The sequence below is a fragment of the Zingiber officinale genome, chromosome 4A, assembly GCF_018446385.1.
Source record: "Zingiber officinale cultivar Zhangliang chromosome 4A, Zo_v1.1, whole genome shotgun sequence".
In the NCBI taxonomy this organism is placed as follows: domain Eukaryota; kingdom Viridiplantae; phylum Streptophyta; class Magnoliopsida; order Zingiberales; family Zingiberaceae; genus Zingiber; species Zingiber officinale.
In genome coordinates, this window is record NC_055992.1 from 15,248,030 (window position 1) to 15,262,729 (window position 14,700).

General features: G+C 35.5%; 1 protein-coding gene and 1 non-coding gene across 7 annotated transcripts; both read right to left on the minus strand.

The window, feature by feature from the left end:
• Positions 1-392: 392 nt before the first annotated feature.
• TRNAE-CUC lies at positions 393-465 on the minus strand. Its single transcript has one exon. It is a non-coding gene; the product is annotated as a tRNA-Glu (tRNA).
• Positions 466-1,690: 1,225 nt separating this feature from the next.
• LOC121969610 (50S ribosomal protein L4-like) lies at positions 1,691-12,544 on the minus strand. 6 transcript variants are annotated; one of them, XM_042519801.1, is made up of 9 exons: positions 12,258-12,544; positions 8,018-8,236; positions 5,058-5,303; positions 4,865-4,967; positions 3,249-3,397; positions 2,737-2,844; positions 2,527-2,646; positions 2,187-2,360; positions 1,691-2,054 (listed from the first exon to the last, which is right to left on the minus strand). In XM_042519801.1, the coding sequence occupies exons 3-9, from the start codon at positions 5,163-5,165 to the stop codon at positions 1,953-1,955; spliced, it is 864 nt and encodes a 287-aa protein (XP_042375735.1). In that variant the 5' UTR covers positions 5,166-5,303; positions 8,018-8,236; positions 12,258-12,544; the 3' UTR covers positions 1,691-1,952. The 6 variants fall into 6 exon arrangements, with proteins under 6 accessions (XP_042375735.1, XP_042375734.1, XP_042375732.1 ...); XM_042519800.1 differs by having other exon boundaries at positions 8,018-8,276; XM_042519798.1 differs by having other exon boundaries at positions 8,018-8,698.
• Positions 12,545-14,700: the final 2,156 nt, after the last annotated feature.

A 14,700-nucleotide genomic window follows, 5' to 3' on the forward strand; every position in this document is an offset into this window, starting at 1 on the left:
GAACAGAACGATGCAGCGTAGGGCATAGAAGTTCTACATCAAAAAAGATAGGGGAGACTCACTAGGACTTTCAGGCTTGCCGTTGGACCACTTGGAGATGGCGAAGTGGACCTTTTCCCGATTGGCCGCATTCGATCGGTGGGGCTCCTTGAGGCAGGACCTCACGAGGGAGGTGCAGATGTTGGAGTAGCTAATGTAAGTCATCCCTGCCGCTCTCCAGAACGGCACCGCCGCACCTGAGCTCGCCATCGCACGCCGCAACACAATTGTTCTCCTTCCTCTTTGGAAAGTGCGAGATCACCGACTTGGGGCTGGGGCGATTTTATAGGAGTTTTATGGACGGGCCGTAATAGAAAAAGCAACGAAAAAAAGAAGGGCCGAAGCAAAAAAAATTCCGTTGCCGGGACTCGAACCCGGGTCTTTCGGGTGAGAGCTGAATATCCTAACCAACTAGACTACAACGGAATCCTGATTCGTTATCATATATATATATTTATTAATATATAATTTTATCTGAGACATCAACCACTTTGTTCTCTACTCCAATTACTCACCAAAAGAAGGAAGTTAGAGGATATGTAAAATTTCTGGACTAGAAGAAATCTTATTTATTCATTGGGTAGATGAAGTGGATCCCACATATTAAACAAGTGAGATCCAATCTATCCAACTAATAAATAAGTAAGGGATCAAGACTGATTCAGAGATCCGGGACTAGAGGATCCGCCTTTTACGAGCAACTGTACTCCCTCACCTTCCAGAACGCTCTCTCCTATCGCACTGGCCTCAGCCGATGGCGTAGCCAGCCAGCCCAGCAATTTCATCCTTTTCATCATGGAAAATAAGGAATTCATTGGCAAACCGGCATTAAATCATAGTCCAATGTTGGGCTAAATTGTCCTCCCAATTCCTTTTTCGTCGACTGAGAAGCGCGGCATTCAATGGCGTCCATTGCCCTATGCTCTTTCTGGCATCAACGGTTCATGATTTAGCCTATGATAGTTGAAGATCCTGACTATATTACTGATAGTAAATCGAATTGACTATCATATAAGAAGAATATTTCTATTGATTTCGTTAGGAATCAATCCTGATCTATTTTTATAAATCTACCAAACTGAATTTAAATTTAATTAAAATTGTTGATGCTTACCGCTACTACTATTTTTTATTACATCTATTCAAACAATTTAAATTTATTTCCTATTACATCTATTTAAACAATTTAAATTTAATGTTTAATGCCCGAGGTCGAATCCTCTGGACAGTTTGTTACTGTGCAGAGAATGCTCTCTTAATATTCATTAATGGGGATAAATAGTCCTGAAGGTTATTCATTCCAACATTCAATGTTGAGTCCTCTATTAATGCCTCGGATTACACAATTGTAGGAGGCTCGTGCAGTGTCCACGTTGATGGTCATGAGAAACTTTTATAAAACCAGATTAATCATTCTCAAGATTAGTTAACCAAAACTAAATATCTCAAGCAACCTAAAAATTAATAATAATAAATAAATAAATTTAGTGTTTAATAAAATGAGTAAAATATATAAAAAAAAATATGGATATCTATCCGCTGCCATCTTCATCGACACCGTCAACCCAGATTAGAAAACATAGACACAACAGATGACAAAGATGCAGCTATGTGTAGTTCGACATAGAACACATTGAGGAGCGGCCGAGTGTAATCTTTTGTGCATGATAGACTTTAAACATAAGACAATTTGGTCCAATCTTTTGTTTTTCAAAAGCTTGACACGTTTCTGAATACAAAACATACAACTAAAATAGTCTCTGCCTTTATTAGCTACTCGTACTGGAGAAAACAAAAAAGTTATCCAACATGAATCTTTGTTTGATCTGACAACTGATTAGTCAGAGCATCAAATAAACATTTGATGTGAATCGATCTTGAGCAGATGAATGTTCATTTCAGCTACAACTGCATCAACGATTAATGGGAGTGTGCATCCGCTCAACAATGTGGCTTACGGCATCTCGAGTCATCACAAGTGTGTCATGCAATAAGATACTGTAGACATTCAAGCCCTGCATGATTTTGCATAATTTAAACAACTGAACCAGAAAGGAGAGCAAAATCTCGACACAGCTTGTGTGTCAGCCCCTTCATTCACAATACACTAGACGAAGGTAAAAAAAATATGGTTGGTTGCTACTTACAATGGAAGGTAATACATTGACATATTGCAGATTTCTCGTTGCCAACTTAAGTTTGTCATCTATGGGGCCACCATCAACCAATAAAACCTTCCTTGTGTTTTCCAGTTGGGCAAGATAGTTCACAATGTTCTTCGTCTTGTGGCTTGGGACTTCCAGATCCTCAAAAACAATAAGCTGTTGAAATCACCAAACATGCGCCGTGACTATTAATCGATTCACAAGAGAGTATGCAGACATTAAATTTAGTTTAGAACAAATAATGCACTTGACAGATGACCTTCACAAGCCCATGCAAAAGGTAAGGTAGTAAAGGAGGTGAAAAAGAAGGCCACAGACTAACCTTGCCTTCAGCTGTTCGAGCAGATAGAGCAATTTTTAATCCCAATCGCCGAACCTTCTTTTGCAGCTTGAAAGCATGACTCCGTGGTTTAGGTCCATGCATGGTGGCACCATGCCTAAACTGTTAAAAAGAACAAGTAGTTAGATCAAACACTCTTAGAATGAAGAACAAGAACTCCACAGAAGCATTTTAAAGAAATACGATATACACCTGAGGGGCACGCAAAGAACCATGCCTTGCCCTTCCAGTTCCTTTTTGCGGGTATGCTTTTCTACCAGTCCCACTTACATCACTAATAGTTTTTGTTGAATGTGTACCCTGAGAAGCACATGATGAGCAATGATGGGAAAAAGAAATGGCAGACTAGCTCTAGACAATGCGACATAACTAAATACCAATTTGATTGCGACGTCTCTGGTGATGATAGTCAAGAAATGAAAAAGTTTGTGGGCTTCAGGTGAACAAACAATTATACAACATGAAACACATTTAAAGTTGTGAAATATAGTAAGCATATGCAGCATATATTATAAATCAATAATTGTGTCTTCTCCCCACTTCACATAATCAATTTCAATAATAAATAGAAAACAAGTGTACCCTATAGAAATCAAATCACTGGAAAAGGAATACTAAGTTAACCACAAATAACATACTACAATGTTGAAGATACATAAAATAAAACATGCAACAAATTTCCAAGCTTGAGAATCATATGATACCTGCTGCCTCTTAGCAAGCTGCCATCTCACAACACGTTGGACAATATCCTTCCTAATAGGGGCATCAAACACATCACCAGCCAAGACCATCAAGCCTTTGTCCTCGCAATGGAAGTTTGTCACTCTTGTTACTAGATCAGCATATTTCCCTGCAAATTGAAATCATATTTAAAGTACAAAAAAGATAAAAAAAAAAATATATATATATATATAGAAAGCTTCTTTAAATGACTGAAGCATATTCAGATGAGAACACAATGCAATTTAATCCTAAAATATGTCATAGACACAAATGAGGATTCACAAGAAAATGTAAGATATTGTGTAAATGATTTCATAACGTAGTTGACAGAAATGATTGCTAATTGGAAGAATACTTTCTGTCTCTGAATAAGATATCCAAACTAGAATGACTTTTCTCTAAAGCAATGGTTGCCACTGTCACACAAGAAATTGTCATTGCATTAGATAAACAAACTGGGAATTCCACAATAACCTATTCTTTTAACTAACAAAAACTTAGACAGTAATGTAATTGAAAATAAATAAATAAATAACACACGTGAGAAGAAAATGCAGATGAAGATGATATAAGAAATAGTAAAGGCCTTGTTTTTATGCTGTTATACAGCAGCAAGCCATAAGTCTAAGATTACTTGAAGTTGGCTATACGAATTGTATCCTGCCATCAACTTTATTTAGAACTATATTGTTCATAATGAAGCATTATACTACGACTGATATTTATGGTCAACAATGGTTTTTGAGATTTTCTCTTACACTGACTATAGGGGCTAACATAACTCTGGACCTTTTCATTTGAGCATGATGGGCATTGACAGTTTCATGGCATTCCATAATACAATTACAAAAATTCTTTACTAAACAATTTGCTTGATCTGTGTAATATATATCGATGACACCAACAATATAAAACCACACAAGAAAACACTATATATGAACATCAACAATAAACCAGACTAGAAAATCATTAACATAACACCAATAGGCTAAAACTGAGTTGGAAATATTATAGAGGAACATCAACAATGTTAAATCAACAACAGATTGCACCAATAGCATGAAATAAATTCAACAGTACTCTGAAGCAACTACAACAGTAAAGAATCACATCATGAACATTAATAAAACACCAAGAGGATAAAACCACACTACAAACACGATGAAAGGACACCAAGAGTTTCTGAGCAACTCTACCCAATCAAATGAGAACTCCCTAGAAACCCAAACCTATGCCTGCAAATTTAGAGGTAAGAAAAAAGAGGGGCCATGCAGCCCAAACTAAATTTTGAGATCATGAACCATATCATCTTTCATATACATCATAAGGCATGACTTACCTCCATATTGAAGTTGTAGAATGAAAGTCAACAAAAATAACATTAGGAAAAACTCACAAGTATCCAAATCATTCCAACACTATGATCTACATAATCATCTTATGCTTAGCAACTAGATCATGCAATTGAATATAATGTAAGACAAAGACAAATGACATAAGATATAATTCACAAGGCAACCATTAGATTGAGTTACAATACCCCCCTGCTGACCACACAGACACAGCCAAAAAAAAACCAAAAAGAGAAAAATACCTATATCAGAATCTGACCTAAGAACAGTCTTGTTTCTTAACAGCTCAGGTGGAATTAAACCTCCACTCTCGTGGGAGTCAAGGGAGCAAAACCTTCGCTGTGCCAAAGAATGAATCCATAAATTATTCAAACCTTAATGAAAAACTTGAAACTAAACTCAAAAAAAAAAACTGTCAAAAAAACTCTCACAAACCATAAAGGAAGAGTCATTCTGCAGAGAGAAAATAGTCGAGGGAATTGCATAGGAAAGTCTCCTAGATTGCTGCAGATTGTTGAATGTTACTCGGGAAAGATTCCACATTTTTATTCTATCTATGAGCTCTTCAATTGTTGGTGAAACCTCAGCGTAAATGCTCGTGCAGTGACAGGAGTAAGTTGGTGGGGAGGTTGCAGTATGAAACCCACAGTGTTGCGTTTAGGAGTAACGTGGAGCAGCGATCTGCATCCCAAAACAAAATTTAGGGGATAAACAAGTGGTCGTCTAAAATTAATTTTTAAGCAAGTTTTGAAATAGAGACGAAATATCAATAATTATTTACTACCAAAAAGTATAAAGCCAAAGATCCATAACACTCTAGTTACATTCATTTCCTTGTTAACTTAGTTGGATACATCACCTGACTCATTCAGAGCATAGGTTGGCTGAAGGTCTCTCGTATGACTATCCATTATGTTTTGAAATAATTACTTACATAATTTAATTTACAATAGTTTCCACGATGGCTCCAATTCTTTAATGGGACTACCCTAGTTTTACATAATCTTCCTTTAATTTAAAGTTATATTTTGGTAATCTAAAAGTAAACGTCAACATGAAATAGGTAGACTAGCTAAACAACTTTAATTAATTATCAAAGATTTTTTTTTGTCAATCAGAATCAATCCATTATATCAATGTCTGAATGTAATGCAAATTAACAAAGTGTTCTTGCATTGTTATGGACGTTCACTAAGTAAGAGGTTTGGCGAATATTAATTCAAAGAACAAAGTCTTCAACGTGTCTCAACTGAATGACAATATCTAATATATGCTCTTCATTAAGCATAAATTCTACAAATTTATGAGAATATTTGATGGAAACCTATTATCCGCTATCCAGCATTGGTTACACAAATTTCAAGTTTCAAAAAATGAAACCATTGAATCATGGTTATGGTGCCATCTAATGACTCTATCCACATTTCAGAAATCAATCTCACTAATTATACCAAAACAAACACAATCGCTATTGCTTTGTTTACTTGGAGGTGTTGATTGAAAAGGGAAAGGAATCAAGAAAGAAAAGAATCCCTAAGAAAAAAGAAAGGAATCCTTTCTGTGCTTATTTATTTTAATTGAGGAAGGTGAGTTCGTCGGAACGGCAGTGGAAAGGCCGGAACGGACGTTCTAGCACGGGAACACCTCACGCCGTTCCAATTTTCTGGTGCATAACGTCAGTTGCTGTGGGACGGCGTTCTTGGACGTTATAACGGTAAAAACGGTTGGAACGGAACGGATCAGGGAACGGTGATGATTACCTCCGGAGGAATCGAACAACGACGTCGGAGACGCTCCCGTCGTGGGCTGATCCGACATCGCGAGCGCGAGGAGGCGGCGTCGGTGGTTGTTTAGGGTTCAGGTGTATGGGACAGTTGGGAACTTGCGATGGTTTTATAAACTTAGAATTTAGATTTTAATTAATAAACAAAGGGTGTTATGTTTAAATTCACATTAAAATATCAAAGCCTATATATCACACTAAAATATAATAAAAATTCATTTTAATTTTTTTTAAATCTAAAAAATTTATTATGATCATATAAATTTATTTTCTTATTAACTATTAATCATATTATTATTCTAAATAAACTAAATTAAATTAAATTACAATTAGTTTTAATTATTATGATCCCTTCTCTCTCTATCTATATAAGATTTATTATTTATTCTTTATATTATTTAGTATTTTAGACTTATTAGTACATCCTTAAATATTTAATATCTTATTATTTTCATAATTCTCAAACTACAAATAGTTTACACATAAAATATAAACTAAAAAAATTTAATTAAGTTAAATTTTTAAATATATATATATATATATATATATATATATATATATATATATATATAAAAGCCATCGTGACCATTCCTACCAATCATGTGAGATAATCCATTAAATTGTTTACTTAGAATAAAAAAAGGAAATTAAATTGTTTATAGTTCAAAATAGAGGTGCAAATGAATCGAGTCGCTCATGAGCAGCTCGATCAAAACTTGACTCGAGCACAAATTTGATTGAACTCGAGCCAACTCGTTTAATATTCGAGTCGATTTCGAATCCATTTAATACCGACTTGATGGTTCTTCCGTGCCTATTGAAGTCATGCTAATTCAATATTTTAATATTTAAAATAATTACTATTTTTAAATTAAATGATAATTCTAATATTTAAAATAATTACTATTTTAAAATTAAATAATAAATAGTTGTGAAGGTATTTATGACTAGTATTTTAAATCATAAATAGTTGTGAAGATATTTATGACTAGTGTGTCTCGTTGGGTTGTTAGAGACTTAAAGGGATAAAGATTTGAATCCCAACTTGCATATTAAAAAAAATACTAAAATTATTTATATATTTCAAATATCCAATATCTTTGTTTTATTTTTAAAAAAAATTTTTATATATTTATTCGTCAAAATTTTCTTAATTCATCACTAAATTGAAGGGTCTTCAAAATAATTTGTAGACTTCATTTGGATATTATTTTAATATTTTTCACGTCAGGAGGACCGTTTAAATCGGGAATGTTTGTTATTTATTACTTGGTGCTTCCCTGCAAGTTGCTAAACAACTTTTGCAGGAAGAATTGGAACCTACATAGTTTGTTGACATCGAAGTCACACTCATTTTATTATCCATGGTGATTCATAGTTCTGACGATAGAATCTGTGTTAATTCCTTTGTTCGCAACAGGTAAATCTGTTGTACAGGAAACAGATTCAACAAGGCAGAAAATTTTATCTTTACAAAGTCTAACACAATCAACCAAACATGCAAAATAAAACACCAGATTCTAAAAAATAACAACCTTCAAAATCAAGAACACTAGACCATGGAACAAAAAAAAGGAATTTTGTTGATGATACACGCAAAGTTAGCACTTACCCGACTGTGGAGCTCTGCCGACCTCGAAACGTCGGAACCCGTTGTTGTTGTCAGTTTGCCCGAAGAAGCTGAGGACTATACTCGATGGTTGAAACTGCTGTGTCTCGACATAACTCGACGGTCGGGTTGCTGCTATTGCTCGACCGAGGAACGCCGGTCTAAGTTGCCGCAGAAGATGTCGAGGACGGTTGGAGCGACGACGTGCAACAATCGCTGCGACTTTTCCAGGCAATGCAACATGATGGAGTTCAAGAGAATTCTGTCACATTGTTGGCACTGATTGGAACATGTATTGGTCTGACTTCTACTTTGTTAGGCCGAGCTGTTCCCAATTGATATTTATCTAAATCTCCTTAATACATTTATGTCCTCAAATATTAATTTGATACATTATATTGACAGCAATGTATTTTTTTTAACACGTTTCTGATCATGCTCCCAATTGATTTGAAATGGTTCTGTGGCTATGAATATATTCTACCAATCGATTGTTATATAGTAGCAATCTATTGATAACAATAACTCGATCGGAAATGTAAAAAATAACTACTCTCAATATAACATATCACATGTATGTTTGAGACCATAGATGTAATAAGAAGACTTGGACGAGCACATCGGTCTTTGTTTAAGTGATTCAGAGTTCTATACTGCAACCTCCCCACCAACTTACTCCTGTCACTGCACGAGCATTTACACTGAGGTTTCACCAACAATTGAAGAGCTCATAGATAGAATAAAAATGTGGAATCCGGCCCGAATAACATTCAACAATCTGCAGCAATCTAGGAGATTTTCCTATACAATTCCCTCGAACGTTCTCTCTGCAGAATGGCTCTTCCTTTATGGTTTGTGAGAGTTTTTTTGACAGTTTTCTTTTTTAGTTTTAGTTTCAGTTTTTCATTAAGGTTTGAATAATGTATGGATTCATTCTTTGGCACAGCGAAGGTTTTGCACCCTTGACTCCCACGAGAGTGGAGGTTTAATTCCACCTGAGCTGTTAAGAAACAAGACTGTTCTTAGGCCAGATTCTGATATAGGTATTTTTCTTTTTTTGGTTTTTTTTGGCGGTCAGCAGGGGGTATTGTAACTCAATCTAATGGTTGCCTTGTGAATTATATCTTATGTCATTTGTCATTGTCTTACATTATATTCAATTGCATGATCTAGTTGCTAAGCATAAGATGATTATGTAGATCATAGTGTTGGAATGATTTGGATACTTGTGAGTTTTTCCTAATGTTATTTTTGTTGACTTTCATTCTGCACCTTCAATATGGAGGTAAGTCATGCCTTATGATGTATATGAAAGATGATATGGTATGATCTCAAAATTTAGTTTAGGCTGCATGACCCCTCTTTTTTCTTACCTGGGTGTCAAAATGAACCTGACCCGACGACCCAACCCGAGTCGATCCGAAAAAAATCAGGTTCGGGTTGGCCATTTTCGGATTCGGGTCGAGTTCGGGTTGGAGGGTTGGAGAGTTAAAAATTTTCGAATTGGGTCGGATCGGGTTCGGGTTGACCCGGGTTAACTTAAATATAGGATTTTGTGGGGGTTTTTTATGATTAAATCAAATTTTATTTTAAAAATTTAGATGTTTTTATGTATATTAATATCAATATATCATGTTTGTATGATAATGATGGAGTAATGAGATAAAAGTGAAGAATTATAGGGAAAATAATCCAAAAAAATTATTTTGAATCAGATTTTCAGGTTATATGGGTCGGGTTCGGGTTGATCGGGTTGGTCAGGTTCAAGTTCGGGTTCGGGTTGGGTTAAAAAAAAAACTCAACCCGACCCAACCCGGGCTTGACCCACCCGAATTGACACCCCTAGCAGGCATAGGGTTGGGTTTCTAAGGAGTTCTCATTTGATTGGGTAGAGTTACTCAGAAACTCTTGGTGTCCTTTCATCATGTTTGTAGTGTGGTTTTATCCTCTTGGTTATGTTAACTCCTATAGTTAGAGTAAGAGAAAATCTCAAAAACCATTGTTAACCATAAATATCAGTCATAGTATAATGCTTCATTATGAACAATATAGTTCTAAATAAAGTTGATGGCAGGATACAATTCGTATAGCCAACTTCAAGTAATCTTAGACTTATGGAAGGCTGGTTTGAGACATTGGTACCACTATAACCAATAAATTGAATGATAAAGATGATTTGGTGAAGACATCTAAGGTGTCATATCAGTCGGACTCAACTTGCTTAGAGGAACAGAACACAATATATCTTTAGGAAACCAATCGCCTGATCTCTAACCTAACCATATCAATTCTGGAAGTCGTGTTACCATATTAATTAAACATAAAGTCACAGTTTCTCTTATGGATCAAAAACCCTAATTAAACATATTCAAGCTATAGCGAGACGTTAGCGACTTAGATTCAAGCAGATCCGATCAGAACGATGAAGCGTAGGGCATAGAAGTTCTTAGTTTATCAGACCATATTTATTTGTTTATCAGACTAGTTTAATGCAGATCATAGTTTATCAGAGTAATTTAACTTTTATGAGCATAATTACCATCACAATTTTAGAAATTATAAAGGTTCATTAGCTTAAATCTATATTACTTGGGCTGTAAAACAAATTTTTCAGAAAGTAAGGATCTAGGTGTCTGATGCTTAACTTTTCTACAAACTTTTACACACTAATGGAGAATCAAGGATCTCAATGTCCAACATAGGATGTCAGGCATCCACTATGGTTACAAGGTAGTTTGATTAAAGGAACATCAGTTTCAACTACTTTATGGAATCAAAATGGCATGCAAGAAGACAAAACCAGACCACAACATTAACCACAGATGGAAATGCTGCGATCTAAAGACATGTGGTCCCTTGTATGATATAAACGGCAGCCTAGTGTACAAAGCTCCCGCCAATGCAGAGTCTATTATCCTACTTTGCAAAAGGCTATTTCCGAGACTCGAATCCGTGACCTCTAACTCACATGACAATAACTTTACCGTTCCAAGGTATCTAGTCCCTTGTATGATATAGACATTTTTTATTTTCATAGCATATAAAAGTTAAATTCACTCCATGCATGATGTTGGAATACAGTATATATTTGTCTTATCCTATTTTACTATAATGTTTGTGTATGTGTGTTTCTTCCATTTGCATTGGAAGAGATGGTTCCAGGTTTTATGATAAGACTTGAACAAGTTTTACTAGAACAAAACAATTAAAATGAATGCGTCACTGTCCATATAAGTTTGATGGAGAATTCAATTGCTCTTTTTTAAAATAAAATAGAAGAGGAAGGACCCATCGACACAACACTCATTAATGCTCTTACATAACAAACAGAAGAATTGTTAATTAACAAGAATAACAAATGGGTGATAAAGAAACAAACCAGTACCTGAGAGTTTGACTACAAGAAAGGTCAATCATATGATGAGTAGTGAGGCTACAACTCATAGCTTAATTGAGAGATGGCAGAATTGTACATAAATCGTGATGAGACTAACTAAATGCATCTCAGTAGTTGTTTGTGGAGGCTGCATATGGAAAAACATCAACTAGTGGAATGGTTGCCAAGAAAATTGAAATGATGACTGAGGTGTAAAATTTATCAATGTGTCGCTTGTGGAGCCTAATTTATATGTGTTTTTTGTAAATATACTGTTTGTTAGCATGAGAAGAAAAGTGAACCTACAGGAGTTAACGAATGAAACAATTATATATATTGGTTAAAGGCGAAGAGAAATTTTATTCCATATTGAGCAAATGCCCACTAATTACATTGAGCAAGAGCAATTTGGGGCAGTTACTAAATCGAGCTAAGTTGTACAAACTAAGATTGAAGGTAAGTTTATTGGAAGACGTCCAATTTTTTTGGTACAATGCGTTGGTCATAACAAAAAAGGTTATAGTGAGAAAAAGGAAGAGGCTAGAAGCAATATGCAAAGAACTGGGTCGAAAGACATTGGAATTCAATGGATATTAGTACAATGGAAGGCAGGTTTGAAACATCGGTACCACTGTAACTAATAAATTGAATGATAAAGAACACAAAGTCACAGCTTCTCTTATGGATCAAAAAACCCTAATTAAAGACAAAGTCACAACTTCTCTTATGGATCAAAAACCCTAATTAAACATGTCCAAGCTATGGCGAGACGTTAGCGAATTAGATTTATGCAGATCCGAATAGAACGATGAAGCGTAGGGCATAGAAGTTCTACAGCGGAGATCAGAAGAGATAGGGGAGACTCACTAGGACTTTCAGGCTCCTTGAGGCAGGACCTCACGAGGGAGGCGCAGATGTTGGAGTAGCTAATGTAAGACATCCCTGCCGCTCTCCAGAACGGCACCGCCGCACCTGAGCTCGCCATCGCACGCCGCAACATTCTTCCTCTTTGGAGACTTAGGGCTGGGGCGATTTTATAGGCGTTTTATGGAGATGCCGTAATAGAAAAAGCAACAAAAAAAAGGAAGGGCCGGAGGAAAAAAAAAATCGATTGTCGGAACTCGAAATCAGGTCTTTGGATGACAGCCAAATATCCTAACCAACAACACTACAACGGATTGTTGATTTATTATCTCATATATATATATATATATATATATATATAAAAGTTTAATTGAGACTGGAGCAGCCGGTTTGTTCTCTACGCCAATTAAGTGTGAGCATTCGATTAATTCAATTAATTTGATATTAATTTTGTATAAATTTTTTTTATTGTTATTTTAAATAAATTTAATTAATTCGATGTTAACTGAAGTAACTAATTCGGTTAATTCAGTTTTAGTAAAACTTTGATTTGATTTGGTTAGCCAACACTAAATCGATTTTCGATTAATTCGGTTAATTTATGAACCGAATTAACCGAATACTCACCCCTAGCGCCAATTACTCTCCAAAATGCTCTTCTGCTCTACAAGCAACTGTACTCGCTTACCTTCCACAACGCGGTCTTCTATCGTGAGGATCTCTTCAAGATTTTTTTCAAATGTCATATACGTTGACCTGGATTCTCTAACCACGCACTAGCCTCATAGCCGATGGCGTAGCCAGCCATCCAGCCCAATTCAGCCCAGCAATTTCATCTTTTTCATCATGAAAATAAGGAATTCATTGACGAACCGACGCTAAGATCATCTCTAATCTATCATCGAAACACCAAATTTAATGTCAAATTAGCACCAAAAAAACTTCAATCCATATACTAAATTCCACACGAAATATGGTGTGGTGAAAAGTGCAACACCATGTTTGATGATGCACTATTCACATTATCATATCTAGTGTGGGAAAGATTTTTTATTTTTAAAATTTTATTATATAATTAATAAAATCAAATGTAATTAATTTTTAATTATTTTTTCTTTGTTTTTTACTTATAGGATATTTAAATATAATTATTATTTAATATAAATTTAAATTAAGTGTATTTAATAGCATACTTAAATTTTATTATGTATAATTGTAAATATTTAATTTATTAAAATTATTATTTAAATTTATTTAATATATTTTAATTATAATTACATTTACAAATTATCACTAATTTCATAAAAACAATATAATAAAATATTAAAAAAATTATATTCATAAATTTAAAATATATTATCCATTACATTGACATACACAAATAAAGATAGTAATGACATTAAATTAAAATATTATTAATACAAACTTAAAAATATGAATAACTAAGCTTAACAAATAAGTACATGATAAAAACGATACTAATAAAACACATATATGTTGGTGCAATATTCCCCAGGTCAAGGTTGACCAAATTGACTGAGCTTGAATTGAGTCAAGCTTGAGTCTTGATGTTTAGATTTCGATGTTTGACAATACATATAGACAACACATGAAGATCGCAGATGTAATTGTTCATGTGGGGAGATTGTGAAGGAGAGTCAAGTAGGTCAAGGTTGACTGGATACTTGACTGGAAAATCCTAGTGAGTGAAGCTATGTGAAAGTCCTGGTGAGTGAAGCCAGGCAGAATGGAAATCCTGGTGAGTGAAGCCAGGTGAAAGTCCTAGTGAGTGAAGCTAGGCAGAAGGGAAGTCCTAGTGAGTGAAGCTAGGCAGAAGAAAAATCATGGTGAGTGAAGCCAGGTGAAAGTCCTAGTGAGTGAAACTAGGCAGAAGAAAAATCCTGGTGAGTGAAGTCAGGTGAAAGTCCTAGTGAGTGAAACTAGGCAGAAAAGGAAATCCTGGTGAGTGAAGCCAGGTGAAAGTCCTAGTGAGTGAAGCTAGGCAGAAGGGAAGTCCTGGTGAGTGAAGTCAGGCAAGGAAAATCCAGATGGATCAAGGATGATCGGACATCTGGTGTTGGGAAGTCCAAGTAGGTCAAAGGGATTGACTAGATACTTGGCACGGGAAATCCAGGTGGATCAAGGTTGATCGGACACCTGGTGAAGATAAGTCCAAGTGAGTCAAGGTTGACCGGACACTTGGTGAGCGAGTTCTAGCAGGTCAAGAATGACCGGATGCTAGGCATGATGGACCAATAGGTCATGGTTGACCGGATGTTGGTTTAGGAGGCTTTAAACTTGATTTTGGGAGAAATCATGAGCTGGATCGATCAGCCGATCAATTGGCTGATCGATTGGGCGAGTCTTCGCGACAAGTAGGGCTGTAAACAAGCCGAGCCGAGCTTTGGGGTGTTCAAGCTTGTTTGATAAGATAACCGAGCCGAGC